This window comes from Gorilla gorilla, chromosome 5 (assembly GCF_029281585.2).
Source record: "Gorilla gorilla gorilla isolate KB3781 chromosome 5, NHGRI_mGorGor1-v2.1_pri, whole genome shotgun sequence".
Classification (NCBI taxonomy): Eukaryota; Metazoa; Chordata; class Mammalia; order Primates; family Hominidae; genus Gorilla; species Gorilla gorilla.
In genome coordinates, this window is record NC_073229.2 from 190,790,517 (window position 1) to 190,813,850 (window position 23,334).

At 48.1% G+C, this 23,334-nt stretch overlaps 1 protein-coding gene across 6 annotated transcripts in view; it reads right to left on the bottom strand.

The window, feature by feature from the left end:
• The window catches only part of RPS6KA2 (ribosomal protein S6 kinase A2), a 451,529-nt gene that overhangs the window by 35,181 nt on the left and 393,014 nt on the right, over positions 1–23,334 (bottom strand). For all 6 annotated transcript variants that reach the window (XM_055391343.2, XM_055391339.2, XM_004044945.5 and 3 more), the window contains 3 exons: positions 15,351–15,453; positions 7,004–7,134; positions 4,522–4,647 (listed from right to left, as the gene is read on the bottom strand). In XM_055391343.2, coding sequence (XP_055247318.1) covers positions 4,522–4,647; positions 7,004–7,134; positions 15,351–15,453 — 360 coding nt within the window. The remainder of the gene's footprint in view (positions 1–4,521; positions 4,648–7,003; positions 7,135–15,350; positions 15,454–23,334) is intronic.

The following is a 23,334-nucleotide window of genomic DNA, read 5'->3' on the forward strand; positions in this document are numbered from 1 at the left end:
AATATTATTTTTTCTTTCAAATACACCTCTCCCCTTCCTTTTAATCCTCCTGGATCACGATTACCTCCAACACTTCATAGTTACTTCTATTTTAATCTTATTTTAAATGAAGGGTGCCCTAATGTGCAGACAGCAATGCAGCCATCCGTCATGCTATTTTGAAGCCCTATACAACTTCATCGCCCACCACTAGTCTCCCTGGGTTGGTTATAAAAACAAAGGCGGACTTTAGTTTTACATTAGATTACTTAGCTGTTTTGTCCCAATAAAATGGCTTGTAGTTATTAGAAAGTAGGGCACATCTGTTTATCTACAATGTGTCTGAGAAAAGGAAGAGGAAGCGCTGAGGGAACATAATAGCTTTTCTCATTCAACCATCAGAGCATTGGCTGGGGGCACTGGCAGAACGCGCTGCATCAAGTCCAGCCTGAAACAGTGCCGTGCGCGTGAGAAGGAAGAGGGTCAGTGTCTTCCCGCCCGAGGCCGGACTGCCCCAGTGAAGGATCTTGGACGTTCTAGTGTTGTTTGCCAAAGTCGAGAGGGAGGGACAAGCCTGGGAATCCAGGTTGTCATTCAGCCCACGTGAATTGAGCCCCTGCTCTAAGCTGGGCACTGGGTTGGAGACTGTGATAGCCAGAATTGGTCCTAAAATTAGGACTAAAATTAAGACCAATTCTAGCTGTCACTTCCCACGACCTTTGGTACAGTACCCAGCATATAGCAGGGACTCAAGTTAAAAACGCAGCTGAAAATAAATGCAAATTGAACAATCTCGTTGTTTGATTTACTCAGGTAAACTGGTTTAAGTAGAACCTTAAATGTAGTTTACGTTATTCAGGGTAATTATAGTGGCAAAATTAGAAACCTGCAAAAATGCAGGAATAACTTAAAGCAAAATATAACGATATTCTAAGAATGTGGGAACTACTCTATGATTCCATATTCACCATGAACCTCCATACCTGACCTTCAGAGAGGTGAAGAGCTGGCCCCACTCTCCTCTTAGAAGGACCTGCACTTTAAGTCACGGCCCAGTCACAGTGGGGTGGGGGTGGGGGGCTGCCCTGCAGCACGTGGGGAACACTGAGCTGTTGGTCGATCATCATCCTGTTGCTAAAGGACTCACCAGAAACTCAGTGAAGAAGAAAAACTCCATCCCCATCTCCAAAATATCAGCCTCCTGGCCTTTATCTACATGAGACCTGCCCTCACCCACGAGGATGCTGAGGCTGGGCTTCTCAACCTTTCGTTGGGGCAGCAGGTTGTGGGGGCTGTCCTGTGCACCACAGCATCTAACCAGCTTCCCTGACCCGCATTCACCAATGCAAGGAGCCCCTGTCCCAGCTGGAAAAACCAGAAGGTCTCCAGACATTGCCAGTGTCCCCTGGGGGCCACAGTTACCCCAAATGACTATGACTGCCCTGGGCAGAATCCATCGATTCTGGTCACTCTCCTCATTGCTTAGTAAAGATTGCTGCATTTCTCTTTCTGTCATTACTCGGTGGGGACATTTCTGGGTCATCCCTGCCATTGAATGGGAGGATGCCCTGTCTGGCTGTGACGGGACTGCTTCTGAAGCAGACCCCGTTTTTATCCACGAGCCAGGGGTAGGTGGGATTGTATACGGCTCAAGCGGCAACTGGGAGTGGTAAAGCCGGATTCTAGTGACAATCTTGGCTGGACATCTGCTGAGCTGAGATCCAACTCACACATCAGATAATCAGCTGCCACATGCTTAGTTCTGGGTCATGTTAGAAGTCACCGAACTTTGCTGTTTCTTAGTCCATCAATAGGTGGGGATGCTGCTTCTCATGAACAAGTCAGCAGATACAGACAAAGGCCAAAAGTGTTTCAACTACATTCCACCTGGAAATGCTGAAAACAAAACCGCACAGTGCTCTGCACTGGGTCAAAGCAGTTTTGGTAACAAGTGGACCCATTCTAAATAACAAGCTCGTCGCACAGAAATGCCAACTCGTCCATCTTGGAAGGAAATCCAAACAACCGTGTCTACCTGCAGATAATTGAACTTGTCACCGCTCCCTTGACCGGCTGAAACGTGCTTCTGAAGTGGCTCTGGTCACAGGAGCCTTCTGGACCACGAGCCACATCTCTCTGAAAAGTCCCGGGCTGTTCATGGGGCTGCACCTTCCCGCATCTTCCAGACTACACATTATTACCCACTGTAGTCTCAGAAGGGACAAGGGAAATCCCTGCCATGTCTGCTGGCCAACTTTGGCCAGGGAACTTCAGGGTTTGTGAAAGAGAAACAGGAAGACCAGGCTCTTTCTTCTATCGGCCAGAGCCACAGTGCCTGGCTTCTCTCCCCGAGAGCTGTTGCTGAAATTCCACAGAGTTTGACCTCAACAAGATCTTTGAGGACTGACGGACTGAGTTTAAGCTGTGTAACAAAGCTGAATTCAGACAGTGTCCATATAAGAGCTGGATATGGGAATATTAGGAGAAAACACACCATCGCCTCGTCACTGGGGGATTTACTTGCAGAGGCACAAAATGGGGGCTGATCCGCAGGCTGTTTCTAGAAGGGCACCGCGGCTGCTGGGCTGACCAAACCATAGGCTTGTTTCTTTGAGCTCACTGGGAAGCAGTGATTGTTTCTGGGATTGCTGTCTGTCACCTGATAAATAATCTAAAGAAATCCTGTGAGCAATGACTCAGGCAGAAAAAAATTCCAAGGAGCCTATGTAGGCTTACGAAGCACATGTGAAATACGTTTCAAAGTACAAGTGAAATTCTCTTGTCTAAGGCAGAATACAGGTCTGCTCTTCACCACTGGAACATCTGGACACAGGAACGGCACGTGGGTATGCAGATGGTAGGCACCCATCTAAGTGCTCCTTTAAAAAACTCTCCCAATGGGATGGAGGAGCAGGACAAACCAATCTCAACAATCCAAATCCTAGAAACGCATGAAGCCTACGCGCCCCAGGCTGCAGAGGCAACCACTTCATAACAAAACTTGGTTTTCTCCTGCTCTTCACACCACGGGTGGACATTCTACCATGACAGTAACCCTCGCTGCAGTCTCTACCAAATTACAGTTCCAGGAACTGTAAATCATGATCTATTTCCTTCCTTTCACCCTTCCTGGATGTGTTCAAGAGTCCGGGCAGACTAAACACAGAGATGGTATCAGAGCAAACCACAAATTGATTATTTCTCCATATTTAAACTTTCTTTTTTTGTTTGAGAAATTCAAGATAAATTTGTCAATAATCCATAAATTCTTGACCCAAACAAAATCAAGGGACCTGAGATTTTTTTTCGGCTGGCGTCTTTTGTGACAGCAAAGCATTTTCCCAGTGCAAGAAACACGGTAGACGTTCCCAGTGAATATGCTTGAGGATCCCAGGCCATGCTTGAGGATCTACCCTTTTGAAATACCTGTTTTCACAAAATGTCAGTGGAGCTCTGGGCAAATGAGGATGGAACTGGGTCATCTCAACATTGTCATTATTTTGAACAATCTCTTCAGAGTGTAGGAGAATCACAGTTGATGAAAATTACTCTTTTTACACGACTTGCTGGCTGGGCAGATGTTCTTTGAAGGGCAAGTGTAGCACCATGTGCTACAGACGTGTCTGGGAATAAGCCGGGAGGGTCCTGGTCATGATGGCAACACAGGCTGGGACCTCGCTCTGCGACAGCCTGGGTTTCGGCTCCACTGGAAAGGGGCAGAGTTTCAAGTGTCTCTTGCTGTCTTTTGGAGAGGATGTACAATGTATCTTTTTTTAACATAAATTTCATTCTGATTTTAGCAGGAAGCTTTACCTTTAATCCACATTTTACTAACCAAAAATCTCTAGAAACTGGTATTCTGGATTCCCAGATCAAATATTTAAGCAGCAACAATTACAGAAGCTAAAGTTACTATGTAGAGATTGCCAAATTGGGTTATAAAGAATTGTTTCTCTATACTGTTCTTGACGGTTGGGAGTAAAACCATTAGCTCTCTGCCAAAGTTTGTTGTAAGTAATACAAGCTTATTTATTTCTTTGAGTATTTTCTTCCTCTATCCCTTTTTTCTTTCCTTCCTTTCCTTGCCAAATTCTATACCTGTCCCCCAACTCTATTTTCTCAAAATACTGGGGCCCCAAAACTTTTGCTCTTGGTGTATGTCATACACAAAGCTACGAAAGGTGCTCAGTCCCTGCGTGGTGCATATGACTGAAAATATTCATGATTTGCAAAACTACCTTTTAATGGGTGACCTCATATCAAAGCAAACTGAACTCCATCATATCAGAGCTTGGAAAATGGCAAATGGAGAGAATGTTCACTCAGGCTCAGGTGTCCCTGCTGGAGTCACTGCACAGCTGAGCACGTGAGCACATATGCTGTGCTCCTATGCTCCGTGCTCCCATGTGCTGTACATGCTCCCACACGCTGCACTCACACAGGGCCCTGCTATGCTCCTATGCTCCATGCTCCCACATACCACACGTGCTCCCATGCGCTGCACTCACACAGGGCCCTGCTCACTCAGCAGGCCTGCCTTACCTTCACGGCATACTCGGTGTCGGTGGCTTTATGCACACATCGCTTGCACACTGAGTAGGAGCCCACCCCGATGTCCTCCTTGATCTCGTAGCCATCGGTGAAGTGGATGTTGTTCCCGTGTAACTGCTGCAGAGGGACCAAGAGAAGAAGAGTTGTCGGAACCCTCACACGAGGGGACGGTGCAGCTACACGCACACAGAATGTGGGGCGAAGAGAGGCGCCAACTGTGAACTCAGTGTGTGGAGGCCTGGGAGCTCATGGGTCCCCCTGCCCAAGGCTGCAGAGCTACTTAGTGATGTTCTTGACCTAAATGCGAACTTCTCTGATTCCTTGGGCTATGACTCTTAACTTTGAGACACCAGGCCGTTCTGTGTCCACTGGCTGGTATGTTTCTCGCAAAGATCTGAGAGCAGGAGAATGTGAAAGTGAAAAGGAAGTGCTGGCAGCTGCTGGGTGTGTGGCTCCAATGCCTGTGTGCAGAGCAAGACTCTGGATGGAAACATCTCATCGGAACTCTGACTCCATGGTGTCCAAGTCACAGCCTGCTCTGACCTGCATGCAGCAGCCCCACCCACCCGCTCTTAACTAAGACAGAAAGCCACCATGGCAGCCTGCACTGTCATGACGACGTCCACTTTACACACCTGTATTTCTCCAAAGGCCACAGGGAAGGAAATAGGATGGAAATCCAATGCCGTTCAACTTACCTGGATTTCATTCTTAAATAAGTTTAATCATAATTAGAATTAAGTTTAATCCCTTAGAATTCTCTGTATTCTGGTTACATTTATTAGGTGGGAAACTCATTATAAAAATATCACCTTCCAAAGACCTCCCAAAGATTCCATTTCATCATGGGAAAATGATGCCCACAAATTAAACTGCTACCCTAGGGTCCTAGCTGGGCTCCATACAGTGAAGATGCTCCAGTCTCTGGCCAAAGACACAATGGTGACATTCTTCCCAGGGCTTTACTTTCCCTCTTTAAGACGAATGCCAAGTAGGCTAGGAGCAAGGGCTCAGAACACCATGGAATACCACCACGGAGACCATTACAGGGATCACCATGGGAACCACCACAGGGACCACCATGGGAACAACCATGGGGACCACCATGGGACAACCACGAGGACCACCATGGGAACCACCATGAGAGACTACCACAGGGACTACCACGGGAACCACCTCAGGGACCACCATGGAGACCACCACAGGGACCGCCATGGGAACCACCATGGGGATCACCAGGGAGATCACCACGGGAACCACTACAGGGACCACCATGGGACAACCACGAGGACCACCATGGGAACCACCATGAGAGACTACCACAGGGACCACCAAGGGAACCACTACAGGGACCACCATGGAGACCACCACAGGGACCGCCATGAGAACCACCATGGATATCACCTAAGGGACCACCACAGGAGCCACCATGGGAACCATCACAGGGACCACCATGGAGACCACACCAGGGACCACCACAGGAACCACCACAGGGACCACCATGGAGACCAACACAGGGACCACCATGGGAACCACCACAGGGACCACCAGGGAGACCACCACGAGGACCACCACAACAGGGATCACCATGGGAGGCCACCCTAGGGACCACCACAGGAACCACCATGGGAACCACCACAGGGACCACCATAGGAGACCATCACGGGTACCACCGGGGGACCACCACGGGGACCACCATAGGGACCACCAGGGGGACCACCACAGGGAACACCATGGGAGGCCACCCTAGGCACCAGCATGGGGACCACAACAGGGACCACCACAGGAGATCACCACGGGGACCACCACAGGGACCACCATGGGGACCACCACAGGAACCACCATGAGGACCACCATGGCTACCACTGCAGGGACCACCCTGGGAGACCACCATGGGGACCACCACAGGGACCACCCCAGGGAACATCATGGGGACCACCACAGGGGACCACCCAAGGGACCACCATGAGGACCAACACAGGAGGCCACCACGGGGAATATCCATGGGAGACCACCACAGGGACCACCCTGGGAGACCACCATGGGAACCACCACAGGGACCACCACAGGGGACCACCCCAGGGAACACCATGGGGACCACCACAGGACACCACCATGGGGACCAACACAGGGACCACCACAGGAGGCCACCATGGGAGTATCCATGGAGACCATCACAGGGACCACCACTGGAGACCACCATGGGGGCCCACCATGTGAGACCATCACAGGTACCACCATGAAGGAGCACCACGTGAGATCATCATGGGGACCACCATGGGGGACCACCATGGGGGACCACCATGGCAGACACTCAGAACAATGGGAAGTGCGAGGGAAGAAGAATTGGTGATTAAAGTTCACCCATCCTAAGCACCCAACCCCCGGGTGACTGAGGCCACAGGGAACACCAGAGTCACCCATCATCCAAGTGCCCTCTTACCCCCAACCCACTGCAGGCAAACACAGTTACCTGCACGATTGGGTGAACTGGGACTTTGTGCAGATCTTGCTGTGAGGGCTCCTGGATCAGGCTTGAGGCCACAAAGCTGAATCCTCTAAACAGGTGATGAGCGTTTGCACTCGGGGGGACGCCAGGAGAGTCTGTAGGTGACAGGGGCAGAGTTCAGATGCCACGAAAGCTGGGTGACCCTGGGGTGAAGTTATAGTGTGTGTGTGCATGTGGTATGTGTGTGCAAGTCCGTGTGTGTGTGTGTGTGTGCACGTGGTGTATGCCTGTGGTGGAGGAAAAGGTAAAACAGACATGTAGAAATGCTGAACCAGATGAAACTACATTCTTTTGGGTTGTGCTAATGGTTTGATTTTTAAATGGCAAAAATACCCAGAACAAAAACTTTAGGATTATCATTGATGGCATCTGTTAGTTTGCTAACTTCTGAATTTACTCTATATTCTTGACCACACTCCTCCACCCCTACCCACTCCAGACTCAGTTAAGAAGGCACCAATGACCTCAGGATGGAATTGTCAGTGAACATGAATCCTGTATCCTTAGCTTCTGGTCTCTAGCTTCGACAGGTCCCACCCCTGTGCCCACAGCTGCATAACTGCATGTGTGCTGTGCACGTGCTCTGCTCTTCAAGGACATTTGGGCAACGTTTCTCCTGTCCACAGCAAGGCATAGTACGAAAGGAGTAATTCCCTTCCATTAAGATTTTTCTGATCTCTGTAAGATCTGTGTTCAAAAGCATGACTGCTGTGAGATTGGTCCCATTTCAAGTTTGTCATTAAGAAAAACAAAAGGATAAATCCCTCGTGGGGAAAAAAAATCTGCATCATACATAACAGATGAGAGGTTAAACTCTCTATTGCCTAAAAGCTCCCAGAGATCAATGAGAAAAGAGCAAAATACTCAAAGGAAGGAATGCTGATAGCTACCATAGGCATGAAAAGATGCCCAATCTCTCTAAGGAGTAAGCATACACATATTTAAATAGGATAACACTTTTGTCTAATGAACTAACAAAAATGAAAGAAATCAATCACATCTGGGTTTGGCTAGGGGGTGGACACTTATAATTGTAGGAGGGAGCATAACTGGCATAATCTTTTGGAAAGTCAACTGGCAACATTTAAAGCCAACTTTAAAATTTCAAAATTAAAAATTTTGAAAGTAATTCTACAGAATTACTTTCAAAAGTGCACAGTAATAACAAATTGTAGATGACACAAACAAATGGAAAAACATCACATGCTCATGAATCAGAAGAATTAATATCATCAAAATGAACATATCACCCAAAGCAATCTACAGATTCAATGCAATCTCTATCAAAAAACCAACGTCATTTTTCACAGAATTAGAAAAAACCATCCTAAAGTTAACATGGAACCAACAAAGAGCCTGAATAGCCAAAGCAATTTTAAGCAAAAGGAACAAAGCTAGAACTAGAAGCATCACATTACCTGACTTCAATTATATCACAAGGAGATAGTAACTAAAATAGTATGGTACTGGTATAAACATAGACACACAGATTAATGGAACAGAATAGAAAACCCAGAAATAAAGCCACATACAAAGTCAACAAAAACTTTGTGGGGAAAAGACACTCTTTTCAATAAATGATACCGGGAAAATTAGTTCGTCATAAGCAAAAGAATGAAACTGGACCCCTATGTCTCACCATATACAAAAATCAACTAAGAGATTAAAGACTTAAGTGATGAAAGGCCTGAAACAATGAAAATACTAGAATAAATCCTAGAGAAAACTCTTTAGGACATGGGTCTAGCCAAAGACTTCAAAAGTCTTTTAGGGGCTGGGTGCAGTGGCTCACACCTGTAATCTCAGCACTTTGGGAGGCTGAGGCAGGCGGATCACTAGGTCAGGAGTTCGAGACCAGTCTGGCCAACATAGTGAAACCCCGCCTCTACTAAAAATACAAAAAAAATTAGCCGGGTGTGGTGGTGTACGCCTGTAATCCCAGCTACTTGGGAGGCTGAGGCAGGAGAATTGCATGAACCCGGGAGGCGGAGGTTGCAGTGAGCCAAGATGGTGCCACTGCACTCCAGCCTGGGCGACAGAATGAGACTCCATCACAAAAAAAAAAAAAAAAAAAAAAAGGCTTTAAGACCAGCATAAGAAATCATCAACAGAATGAACAGAATGAACAGACAACCTGCAGAATGGGAGAACATATTTGCAAACTATGCAACTGACAGGGGAGTAATCTCTAGAATTTACAAGGAACTCAAACAACTCAACAACAACAACAAAACAAATAACCCCATTAAAAATTGACCAGAGGACATAGACATTTTTCAAAAGAAGACATACAGATGGCCAAACAGCATATAAAAAATGCTCAAGATCGCTAATCATCAGATAAATACAAATGAAAACCACAATGAGATATCACCTTACATCAGTCAGAATGGCTATTACTAAAAAGTCAAAAAAATAACAGATGTTGGTGAGGATGTGGAGAAAGGTGGTGGGGATGTAAATTAGTACAACCTCCATGAAAAACAGTACGGAAATTTCTCAAAGAACTAAATGGAACTATATTCGATGCAGCAATCCCACTGCTGGGCATTGCCCAAAGGAAAAGAAATCATTGTCTCAAAAAGATACCCGCACTTGGAAGCTTACTGCAGCACTATTCACAACTGCAAAGTCATGGAATCAACCTAAGTGTCCATCAACAGGTGATTGGGTAAACAAAATGTGGTACATATACACAATGGAATACTATTTAGTCATAAAAAAGAATGAAATCATGTCTTTTGCAGCAACATGGATGGAAAAGAAGGCCATTATTTTAAGTGAAACAACTCACACGTGGAAAGTCAAACATTGCATGTTCTCACTCATAAGTGGGTGCTAAATTGCTAAATAATGTCTGCATGTGGACGTCGAGTGTGGTGGGATAGAGAATGGAGACGTGGAAGGGTGGGAGAAGGTGAGGGATGAGAAATTACTTAATGGGTAAAACGAACACTCCTCAGGTGATGGTTACACTAAAAGACCAGCCCTCACCACTATGCACTCTACCCATGAACAAAACTACATCTGTACCTCTGAAATTTACAGAAACAAAAAATAAAACAGGCTGGGCGCGGTGGATCACACCTGTAATCTCAGCACTTTGGGAGGCTGAGGTGGGCAGATCACGAGGTCAGGAGTTCACGACCAGCCTAACCAACATGGTGAAGCCCTGTCTCTATTAAAAATACAAAAATTAGCCAGGCGGCGTGGTGCACGCCTGTAATCCCAGCTACTCAGGAGGCTGAGGCAGGAGAATCACTTGAACCTGGGAGGTGGAGGTTGCAGTGAGCCAAGATCGCACCACTGCACTCTAGCCTGGGTGACAGAGCGAGACTCTGTCTCAAAAAAAACAAAACAAAACAAAAAAACAAGGAAATGAAAAAATCCCAAAATACTTAGACATAAATGTAGAAAAAGTCTGCTTCAGTGATATATGTTACAGAAAAGAAAAAGGAGACACTAAATACTCCTCACTAAGACAATCATAGTCATGGTCAGCAGTGGCCCATCTGTATCAGGATGCTTTGTAATGATTGCTGTGTGAGTCCTGCCAGCGAGACCAGGGCCATCAGAAGGAGCCACGGTTGCATGGACTGACAGACTCGTGGCTTCCTAATCGTTTGTCAACTCAAAAAAGCAAAAAGCTGTTGAACAATATGAAGAACCCAGACATTATTTAAAAAATTAAATATATTTTAATATATTTAAAAACAGAATAGGATAATAGAAGATTAATATATTAAAATAGAATATATATTACACGAAAATAGAATACTATAATACATTATATAATATGTAAATTTATAATATATGAAAATATAATACGTAATTTTTCCTGAAAACACACATATGTACAAATTTAAACATTCTTATTTATATATCTTTTAAGACTCCATGTATGTATAGTTGTGTGCATATTTGTATATTCGAGAATTCTCTACCCGCAGGCCTTTGTCTCTCAGCACTTCTTCCCCCCCTCCTCTGTTTAGGTGCTGTACTTTGAAAGGAAAAAAGTGCACCTAGTTCTCAGTTTTATCTCCACACGGTGCGGCAGGTGTGTGGGGGTGGGAGGCAGCTGCAGAGAATATGTTTTTTGTTTCTTAGCATCATATTTTGGGGACAACAGTTATGAGGGCAGCCGCTCCGAAGCCCAGGAGCCAGGCCCCAAGCCGCTTGGGCCTCTGGTGCCAGTGGGGGCCAGGCCGTGGGCAGATGGACGACGCAGCATTCCACTGGTGCTCTTCCTGGGGTAGGAAGCGTCACGGACCCGGGCTCATCTTCAGTGTCCTGAACCAAGAGGCAGCTAGAGCCAGGTGTCGGCCCTCAAAGGGGCCAAAAAAGGGGCCTTCACAGTCACCCCAGGTAGATGCCCACACGACCCCTGGACTAATGTGACCAGAGTTGGCTGTGTTTGGAAATAAACTTCCAACGCTCCAGACTAGCGAAGCGTCGTTAAAAAACCGAAGGTACACTGAGTGGTTTTTAGAAACTGAAATTCTGCAGCGCGACCCGGCAGAGAAGCTCGGGGCTTTCTGAGCGGCTCTGCTTCCCGGCACACGGAGCCGCTCGAGGACGAGGCGCTCCTGCTACACCGGGTTTGCTCTCTGCACAAAGTCTGGCTTTGAGGTCTGCCTCCTCCCAAAGATCCCCTGAGCTACCACAAGCCGCAGATTCTCCCCCGGAAAAATGAAACACACATGGCTACATCATGGTTTAAGAAATCTTCAAACCTGGAGGCACTTTGATGTCCTCCCTTAGGGATTTAGACTCAGAGCTTGAGCTTATTCTAGGGAATCCGCAGAGCCACACGAGTGTGAAGTGCTGAGCAAGGATTGGGAGTCCAATTTACAGCCTGTGGAGGAGTGTGTGCGGGGGTGGGGGCACAGGCCATGTTAACTTGACAGACACAGTTTCATTGGTGAATGGAAAATCTGTAATTCCAATAAGCAATGTCTTCTAACCAACCAAGAGGCATGGAAGACACAGCCACAACCTTCCGTGGCCAGAGAACCCATGCCTCTCCTCACACAGACCAAGGAGAGCCTGCGGAAAGGGTAAAAGTAACAGCAATTTACCGAAGGCCAAGTGGATCTTCACCAAAAGTTAAGAGGCTGACATTTGGTCGGTGTGGCTAGCTAGTAAGGAAATGACAGGTGGCCTAAATAGAATTTAAAGCACTTTATAATCACCTGAGGGATGCTGATTTTCAGCACAGTATTTAAGAAGAGCAAAATTGTGAGTCAGATAAAAGGAGATGTAGAACTACAGTAATTACAAACAACCTCTCATGGTCCTGTGGGTATTTCCTGATTTGTGGAGTCTGCCTGATTGATTTTAAATCTTAGACTGGCATCTCGGGCTAAGCAGCATGCTCCAGTGGGCAGCCAATGTGTGATCAGGGAATAGAAACCAGCTTGAGCACTGGCTGAAGTTTCAGAAAAGACTGAAAGCCTAACTGTAAGAAATTCCCACTGTGAGTCCAGGATCTAACATAAAGGATTTGTAGCTTATCCGTTGCTTCAGAGTCACATTTCTACAGCTGCTCATTCACCCAGCCATGTGCTCAGCTCACATGCTTAGAAAATCCTACTCTCCTGTACAAATCAGAATGAGTTTAATGTGTCTTTAGCACTTCAATTACTACCTACCTCAAAGGCAAACAGTGGTGTGATAAATTAACTGAAACTGATTGGAGAACTGGAAACACTAAGGAATGAAAAAGGCAGTTCTGAACAGCACTGGAGTGCACTGTGTCTAATTGTTTTCCTTAGGCTATTATTAAAAACAATGGAATTCTCTAGAAGCTCAAAAAAAGCTTCTGGTTCCACTGGCCAACTAGGTTGGGGTTTAAATTCTTCACAGATAAGATAAAAGGCATGTCCATATGAATATTAGAGTTGACTGTATTAACATTTTCTTACCAAGCAGCACATAGACTTTCTTTCCACATTTTAAACACACAGCCCCACACGTTGGCACCTCATGAGGATGTGTGTGCATTCTGTTATGGACCTTAGGGTCCTCGTGGGCTTAGGGACAACGATCTCGTGGTCAGACCTAATTGCCCCTGAGCTCCTTTTACATTCAGGCCAACAATAGGTGGAGAAATATCATGACTTGCTTGGGTGACCTGTGGGCAGGGCCAGGAGGGAATCCCCAAATCCTGCCCCAACTTTTCGAACTCAGAAACTGAAAAGTAATCCTGTTCTGTGAACTGGGTTAATTTTGTCAATGGGAAGGACCAACCCCAACACACAAATACTTTCTAAGGAAGCTGAGAATGGGGTGAGGTGAAAATCCCACAGTCACTTACCGGAGAGAACAGACCCAGAAGTGTTCTCCAAGGCAGCCTCATTACATCATGAATCAGTGATGAACCAAAGCTATAATGATAGTTTTAATTCTACCTGGGGACTGCAGGATGACCCAAAAGAAGTAACTGAGCAGCCGGTGGCATGACTCCCTGGTTTACAGTGCCCGGAATGAGCTTTCTTCCTGTTCTTGTGGCCTGGGTCTACCAATGTGGCCTGGGTCAGGAGCTGGCCTTAGGCCCATCAAAAGTCCCGCTAAAAGCCCCGCAACCCTCCCTATCTGCACACGCTCACACCCTCCTCAATGTGTTCATCTGGGTATATGGGAAACAGGGATTTCACCAAAAGCTGAATCTGGAGGAACAAAGTGGATTCTCTAACTTCATCTACTTGACATTTTGTGGTTGACCATCTATTTGTTTCCTGATTATCTTTTAAAAAATAAGAAAATTTCAGATTCAAAAGCAGCGAGAAAAAATACAGTGAATCCCCGTAGATCCAAGATGCAGCCTGGCCAACCACCAGCTCCCTGGACTTGTCCCACTTATGTCTACAGAAGGAGCTTGTGGATGGTTTTGTATATAACCAGCATACTGTTAGTGTTGTGGACTGAATTATGTCCTTCCCAAATTCAAATGTTAAGGCCCTACCCCCAAGTGTAACTGTATTTGGAGACAGGGCCTTGATATGGTTTGGCTTTGTGTCCCCACCCAAATCTCAGGCTCTGTGTCCCTACCCAAATCTCATCTTGTAGCCCCCATAATTCCCATGTGTTGTAGGAGGGACCTGGTGGGAGATGACTGAATTATGAGGGTGGATCTTTCCTGTGCTGTTCTCATGATGGTCAATAAGTCTCATGAGATCTGAGAGTTTTAAAAAGGGGAGTTCCCCTGCACAAGCTCTCTGTCTGCTGCCATCCATGTAAGATGGGGCTTGCTCCTACTTGCCTTCCACCATGATTGTGAGGCTTCCTCAGCCATGTGGAACTGTAAATTCGCTAAACTTCTTTCTTTTGAAAAATTGCCCAGTCTCAGGTATGTCTTTATCAGCAGTGTGAAAACAGACTAATACAGGCCTTTAAGAGAATAATTGAAGTTAAATGAGGATAAAAGTGTGGGGCCCTAATCCAAGAGGACTAGTGTCCTTATAAGAAGACAGAGAGACACCAGAGCTCAATCTTGCTGTCTTTGCACACACAGAAGACAGGCCACGTGGGGACACAGCAAGAACACAGCTGTCTGCAAGTCAAGGCGAGAGCCCTCACCAGGAACCAACCCTGTCAGTACCTTGAACTTGGACTTCCAGCCTCCAGACTGTGAGAAAATAAATGACTGTTGTTTAAACCACACAGTCTGTAGTATTTTGTTATGATAGCCCTATCAGACCAGGATAATTACCATATATAAAAAAGCAGACTTTAATTCATTAATATCCCAAAAAGATAACTTTTAAAGGGAGCTGACCAGTTCTGATGAAATTTGCTAGACCCCAAGAGTAATTTCAGATACACCAGGAGACCAAATCTATGCATCCAATTGCTATGCTATTTAGTAGCCGAAACTACTTTTCAAATGGGTTTCTGTTTTTTGCATGAATAATATCTATAGCTCATAAATCTATAAACATAACTGACAGCCTTCCCTCTCCGTAAATGCACTTTAATTGAAAGAGGGATTTTAATTGCCTCCAGTTTCTTTTCTTGCTCTTGCTGTGTGTCTCTCTGACACAGGAAGTAACAGGACCGGTGACTTGGAATAAGGACACCTTCATCATTTCCAAGATGGAGGTTATATAGGGAACAACAGAGAACTGGGGTTATCACTTAAACCTTTATCACTGAGCAGAGAAAACAACAACAACAAAAAACCCAAACAGAATGGACAGTTATTTTCCATGAAAAGAATTCTGAGGCATGGGAATTTCTTGTTCCTAGATATCTGTCTCTAAGGGGTCAGGTGGGAGAAGCCACCGATAGAGGGAACCACTGTGGCACACACCTGTGGGCGTCCGCGCTGTGAACTCGGGGTCAAAGTGGAAGGTGTCCTCAGGCCTGCCCACTGCTGGTTTGAACGGCGGCTTGATCTCCTTCCGGTACAGCGCCTATTAATACAAGGAAAGCAAGACAGGGCACTGAGGATGCACAGACATTGCCACAGAACACTGGGGACAGAGAAACCTGCTGTGGGGAGGGAAGGATGTTCTTATCACAGACTGCATTGGCCTTGTGGATTACAATGGATTTCTAAATACTCTGAAATATAGATGACATAAAATATATTATGTGTAGTATTATAGATAATATGGCATATATAATAACGATGTATTATAGAAAGATATAGAAAAGGCATAGCTTGAGGTATGAGGGTTTGGGGACAAGCTAAGTGTTCTTCATTTTAGGGCAATAGTTTTCTAGCTTCTTCTTGGTAGTAGAATCTTCTTTTCCAAGTAAAATCATACAGGACAGCCACCACTTGCCCCCACTGGGGACAGCGTGAAGAGGCCGTGTGGCTCTCTCCTCCCTGCCCTGGGACTTTGGGGCCAGCACCACGGAACTTCAGCTCTGTGGGACACTGCAAAAACCGCCGACCCAGAGCCACCCCAGGGTGCTCTCTTGCCAGTGTCTCAGGGCCTGTGCTCTGGGGCCTTGGCACCTCTGCCAGAAACCTGCCTTGGGTGTCAGAATGAGGGCGCTCAGGCTCCTCGACAGGAGGATGCCTGCATCTGCAGAGAACCAGCCCTTCCCATGCCCCCTCTGGGCCCAAACTTATTTCCCCAACAGGACCTTGGACAGAAGGCACAGAAAGTCCACAGCCCTCCGTGCTCCGGTCTCAGAGCTGCCTGCCTGACAATGCTTTCCAAAGCTGAGATGTGTTGTTTTCAATCCTCTAGGGCAACAACACATTCTGTTGGGAATTCAATGTAAAGAAAGCACACACAGGTATCTGGAACCTGGCGTAGTCCTCAGGCGGGTGACGCTGCAGGTGGTGCTTAGATGGAGGGAGCTGGGGGGGCCCAGTGCTGAGAGAAGTGTGGAGGGGGAGGGGCACTGGAGGGAGGACTGGGGCCTGAGGCCTGACTGGAAGGCTGAGGGACCTCCGGGCAGATTCAGTAGAGGATGCTGGGTTTAGTCAAATCACCCTGATGACAGAAGGCACGGGCCATGCCAGTGTGCCGAGGGGCCAGCCTGGTAGTTAGTAGGGCAGCAGCAGGGCAGGGCCAGGCTGGGGTCTTGCCCCCCACTAAGCATGGGGTTTCCTTAATCCTGCCTAGTGAGGGTCCCCATGGTGTTCGCAGAAAACATCCAGCCTGGAGTCCTCTCTTGGGCACTTCTGTGTGACCATCTAGAGCTCAGTTCTGGAGTCAGGGACCCTCATGGCCGTGCAGCTCTGGAAAATGGACACAGTGACTCCAGCTAAAACCTGTTCTACATCTCTGGAAAACAAATTTCAACACCTCCTCCGATGAGGCCCGACGGGAAGGGAGAGGAGGGAGGAGGGCGTCTGACATCTGGGTCCCACCTGGGGCACACCCTGCTCTGCTTATCTGGGAGCACCTGGGTCAGAGCCCAGGTCAGAAACCAGGGCCCACAGCTACTGCAGGAGGGCGAGGTGCCAACAGACGCCCCCGAGCTCCCACGGGGGCTTATCAGGCAGCAGGATGTGCCCTGATGTGCAAGAGCTCAGGGCGTGCATGCAGGAACCATCGGAGGAGAAACAGGATTGAATTCAGCCCTGAATTATTTGGTCATTTCCTGCCTTGGGGGCATAGATTTCATTAGCACTGAGTTACTCTTCAAGCCATTTTCAGAAATGAAAAGACGCTGCTTTCTGCAGTGAGGCACACGACAGGTGGGAATAATCTCCCCAGACACATGTGCTTGCCTGAGGAAGTCTCCTGAGCTGGGAAGCCCAGGCCATCGGGTGCCACGAACAGGCCAGTGCAGCCCATTCCCCACCCAGAGAGTCCTGAGAGGCGGGCTATTAAGAATCCTGCTGAAGTCAAAATCACATCCTCCCTCTGTGTGAGAGCAAGCGAGGGAGAGAAGTGGAGAGAGAGAGAGAGAGATGGGGAGAGATGGGGAGAGAGGGGGTGGGGGGAGAAAGAGATGGAGGGGAGGGGGGAGAAATGGGGGAGGGGGAGGGGAAGGGGGTAAGAAAGAGAGAGAGTGTGCACTAGCTTGATCCAGCACAGAGCCAGGCCTCCTACTTTTATTATGAGGAGGAATTTATTTACACAAGAGATTTCCATTAAAAACAAAATAAAATACAAAACTGGTTGTCACGTATTAATTCTAGTGTGAAGTGTTTACCTCCGGAAAGCAGGGGCCCACATGGCCCCTCTAGCTCCTCTCCTCCATGCCAGCTCTTCCTCCATCATCCCGGGGACCCATCTTGCCCACCCCTGCCCCTGCCCCACCACAGCCTCTGATAAAACCATCCCCAGAGCCTGGTGCCCAGTGCTTCTTCATAGAGGGGTTTTGCCCCCACTGGGACATTTGGCAGTGCCCAAAGACACTGCTGGCTGCCACACCTGTGTGGCCGCTGCAGGCTCCCAAGGGGTGGAGGCCAGGGTGTGCAGAACCCAGCCACCCATAACAGCCCCACCACACAGCATCGCGCAGGTGCCACCCAGGGTGAAGGTGGGAGACCCTGGCCCTGCCTGCTTCCTTCTCTCTACCTCACCCTTCCTGCCTTGTTTCTGCTCCAGCCCTCGAAAGTGCAACGTCAACCAGCTTCTTCGAGAAGGAGGACTGGACGTTGAGGCGACTGGCCACTGTCCTTGGAACCCCTTCTCCTCCCCATGGAACCCCCAGTGGGGCAGGGCTGCAGGCTCTGCCTGGCTTCCTACAGGCCACATCCTTCTCCCTCCTCGTCCACCGATGGGGCAGACACCACAGCCTCGCTTCACAGCTGTCCAGGAAAGCACAGGCTCTATCTGTGACCACCCTGGCTCTGGAGGCTCACATCCAGAGGCTGTCACCTTCTTGCCTTCTGAGTCAGATTCACAGCCCAGCACTGGTTCCCTCCATCCCAGGACACTGCGCCTGGTGGCTGGGCTCAGACTTCCCCTGTGCTCTGCCCCATCTCTGCCTAGCCCGGTGCTGCGAGTCACCCGGGATGCCCAGTGAGGAGGTCCTAAGCCCAGGTAGTCCCGTAGCACTTTTGTACCACACAAATAGCTCCCCCTCACACGGCGGCAGGAGGAAGCCCGCCTCTGCTTTCCCCGTGCTTTCCACCCCCTGGCTGTGAGCCCAGGCTTTCAGCTCACAGACCCCAACAAGACCAGAGGGAGGCATGCGTGTGAGAGTGGACGGAGCGCTTGCTGAGGGCCAGGGCCTTCCTTCTATGCCGCAGGAGCCTTCAGGCAACTGTCCACCCTGTAACATGGGTCCGTGTGCCAACCGCAGCTATGAACACAGCCTGTTCACTGGGGCCTCCAGACCACCATGCCCCACCTGCTGGAGGCTGCTGCATTTTCACTCTGGTCTGGGCCAGGCGGTGAGGTTCTGTGCGGGCCGCCGAAGGCTAACTGGAGCCCTCTGGCCATTTGGACGGCTTCCTCGAGGCTTGCTGCAATCTTAAAGGCCGGTCAATGTCTTCCTGATGCTGCGTAAACATTTGGAAGGTGCTAATGTGTGTTATTACTATGTATGCTTTTTCTTTCCATGTGCAAACCTAAGAACGGGTTTGAGGCTTTGGGGGAGAAGTCATCCGGCCTCTTGCTTTGTATGTAAACCACCGTAGGCAGGGTTGTGTTGAGAGTGAAACAGCAGCAGCATCTCACCTGGGATTCCGAGCTTAACGAGACAGACACTGGCAATTCTGCCCTGGATCCCCCCTTTCTGAGACTCTGGGACAACTCATGCCAAAACCGACGAGAGAAAATGCAGTCTCATGATCAAATTCGCCAGGCACATTTTAAATCATCTCATTTGTCCCAGGATGTCAGAATGACACAGTGCGGCCGCAGGGCTGAAACGAATTTCACAGGAAACAAGCGCACGTGAGGAAGCCCGGAGCAGGCCCATCAGGATTCTATTTATACTAAAGACCTTCAGCTAAGTGAGAAGAGGACAGAGACAGCAACGGAAAAACGGGAACTGGGTGATGACATAGGAAACAGATGCTAGTTTGGGGTCTCAGACCCTAACATCTGCCTTCTGTAGACGGTTTTGGCTTCAGGCATTTTGGAATTAATACGCTCCAATAAGGCAAAGGGCACATTTATAGATTATTCCTAAAATAATAATGCAAAAATATGCAGACCAGAGAGAAGACAGGATGGAAAGCGCCGCAGGAAGAATCTAAACGATTTTCAAAGCGTCACGATGGGTGTGACAGGTCAGTGGCTCATGGAGCGGGACTGTGCCTGCAGATTACCCGGCTGTAGGTGGGTCCAACAGAAGAAGCACCTGAAGGGTGATGATTCATTGCACAGAGTCCTTGCTGGGTTCCCTGAAGGGGGAGTGCTCCTAGTGTATATAATGTAGGAATAAAAGGATAGAAATCTCGCTGCTGGCAATGGGAGCAACAGCTGCATGGAGACGCCTGTGCTGTGAGGCCCTGACCCGCAGCCTACAGCTCCTACACCCCCAAACCACTCTCTGCGCCATACTGCAAATACTCCACTTGTGGGCAAGAAGACCAAAGTGGCCTGAAGACCCGGAACCCACCCTCTGCTCCTGCCAGGACACACAACAGCCAAGTTCAGGGCACACCCCACGCGCTGCCAGATCACCGAGCGACCTTGAGCTTCTCATTGTCCTGTGCCTCAGTCTCCTCTACAAGTTTCTCCCATCTCACAGCATCACAGCTAATGGTGTGCTTGGAAGGGTTTCAAACTGTACAAAGAACATAAACATGAGCTACTAGTATTGATCGTGAATAACGAATAACAGTAATAATAGAGTCCGTGCAATACTAAGGGTCTAGGCCCTGGACAGAGTTCCAGAAACAAAGGTGTCCCTCTCCCTGGTGACTGTGTGCCTCCAGCATCATCATTCACTGCCTGTAATAATATTTGCAGTTCCCTGGGTCCCCCTGCAAGGGACGCCAGGCTGGGCTGGGAGCCGTCCTCAGACTGGCTTGTGCTGTCTGCAGTGATTAACTTTTACGAAGCTTTTTTTGGGTTCGTGCTAATTCTGTGTTCTCAGCATGCTTCAGCCATGGGGAAAAAACCAACACAGCTTCTATCTGCTGGACTCTGCCGTATCCTCTGCAGAGGTTTGTAGTCAATCATGAACTCGTGGCTTCTCACTCAGCTCATCAAGCAGAGCTGGCCTTCAGAAGGAATGGCTCCCATGCAGACGTTCACTCGCTCATCTCTGAAGCTAAATTAAAAGGCAGCAGCCCACACCTCCACCGTCCCCACACTTACTGTCAGCAGATGGGTCCTGCTCCAGCAGGCCACTGAAGACCCTGGGGACAGCAGTGGGATGACAGGTGTTTACTTTAAAAAATATAAAAAAATTAAAAGATCTGCTGGCAGTATCAGGTCACAGACAGCAGCAGAAAGCAAAATAAGTATCCTAATATTTTCCCAGTTGGATCCTGAGGCAAGCCATTGGGTGAAGTACCCAGGCAGAAATCTAGTGGTTAGGAAATGTCTTCTCATGCGTCATTAAGGAGTGTCTGCATTGCAGAGGGAACGGCTTTTGGTGTTAACAGTTCTTGCAAATGAGGCTGAACTGTGGTTTTCAGTTTTCTGAGCTGCCGAAAAGCAGAATGGGCACATCTGGACAAATACATCACGGAGTAAAATTACCTCTTAAATAAATACCTTTAAACATCTTGCATTTTAGCCCTTGCTTTCTGAAGAATAGGTTGATGGCTTGCCTGGATGTGTTATTGGGGTTTGAGGTTAGCCATGAAGACACATGGGCTGCTACTGGGGCCGCAGACACATGGGCAAACTCGACCCATGAGAGAGGATCAGCTGAGATGGGGGGGACCACTGGACTCGTCCTAGCAAGATCTTGACAGCTTCTAAGACCATCACAGAGCGGGACTGTGCCTGCAGTTTACGTGGTGTCCTGAACACGGTGTTTTCATGCCTACACATCTTTGCTGGAAGCATCCTTCTTCTCCTCCTTCTGCCCCTCTGCTGGTTAATTCCACTCGCCCTCTTTCAGGCATCATTTCTCTCTCTTTCTGCTGGCCACTTTCACTGTGCACACACCTCTTCCATCGGTGGATGATGGCGTTATGGAACAGCAGACTCCTCAGTCTGTGAGCAGCTGGAGGACGGGGCTCTGCGTTCCAACTGTGACGTCATGGACATGGACACTTTGCTGGTGCACCACCAGGGTGAGCACCAAGTGTTATTTATCAAATGCATGAATTAATGCAAAAGTGGCATTTCTGAGCTCCTCTGCCACTCACGGGCTGTGTGGGTTCAGAGCGCTGGGCAGAACAAGAGCCTGCCATTCCTCTAGCACTGCTGCCTGCCTTCCTCTGGGAAGTACAGACATGAAGTAAACACGCCTGGTTCTCATCAATCACAAGGACCTCTCTCAAAACGAAAACAAGGCCAAAATAAAATCAAACTAAGTGCTAAGAGCAACAAAAGGAACTTCTCAGCTCTGATTCTAGTCTGATTCCTTTGAAATGACGCAGAAATGCCACCTTCTTGGGCTGTGTTTGCTTTCCAGCCACAGAGAGACCAGAGCACCCTGAGCAGAGGCGCTGTGTAGAGAAGGCTCTTATTGCCACAGGAAAAAGGCGGCTTCTGCTCAGAGCTCGCCGGACCTCAGCATTCTGGAATGCACATTAATCTAATGTGTCATAGTTTTCCAAATCCATCCTATTGTTAGAATTCCAGGCATCTCACAACGTTGTCTTAGCAAGTGTGTAAGCCCTTCTGGGCCATGCATACTTCGGAGTGGCTCCACTCTTGGCTGAGTGCTCTGTGTCGCACTGTGTCACCTGGGGGTTCGGTGTGAAGAGACTTCTCTTTCCTACCAGCTGCAGCCCTCAGGGTCTCCCATCCCAGGATGCTGCCCTGCCCACCTGCAGCTCCCCCTCCCAGCCCAGCAATCCTGGTTCTCCATTCTCCCAGGCATGGTCTCTGGATGAAGGACTAGAGTGTGAGAGTGAGGAAATGGAGGGGGCAAGTCTCCCTCGACAGCTGTGACTCCTGTCTTGAGAGTCTCACTCATTCATTCACTGATTCACTCACTGACTTAGTTACTGACTCATTCACTCACTTATTCACTGATTCACTGACTCATTCACTTATTCATTTGCTCATTCACTCACTCCCTCATTCACTCACTCCCTCACTCATTCACTCACTCACTGAATCCGTTACTCATTCACTCACTCCCTCATTCACTCACTCCCTCACTCATTCACTCACTCACTGACTCCGTTACTCATTCACTCACTCATTCATTCACTCACTCCCTTACTCATTCACTCCCTCACTCATTCACTCACTCCTTCACTCACTCCCTTACTCATTCACTCCCTCACTCATTCACTCACTCCTTCACTCACTCCCTCACTTGTTGACTCACTCATTAACTCACTCACTCCCTTACTCATTCATGCACTCCCTCACTAACTCACTCACTCACTCCTTTACTCATTCACTCCCTCACTCATTCACTCACTCCCTCACTTGTTGACTCACTCATTAACTCACTCACTCCCTTACTCATTCATGCACTCCCTCACTAACTCACTCACTCACTCCTTTACTCATTCACTCACTCACTCATTCATTCACTTCCTCACTCATTCACTCACTCATTAACTCACTGACTCATTCACTCACTCCCTCACTCATTCACTAACTCACTCCCTCATTCACTCACTCCCTCACTCATTCACTCACTCATTAACTCACTCACTCACTCCCTTACTCATTCACTCACTCACTCATTCATTCACTCCTTCACTCATTCACTCCCTCCTTCCCTCACTCATTCATTCACTCACTCAGTAGGGATTCATAAAGTGCCTCCTTTGAGCCAGGCCC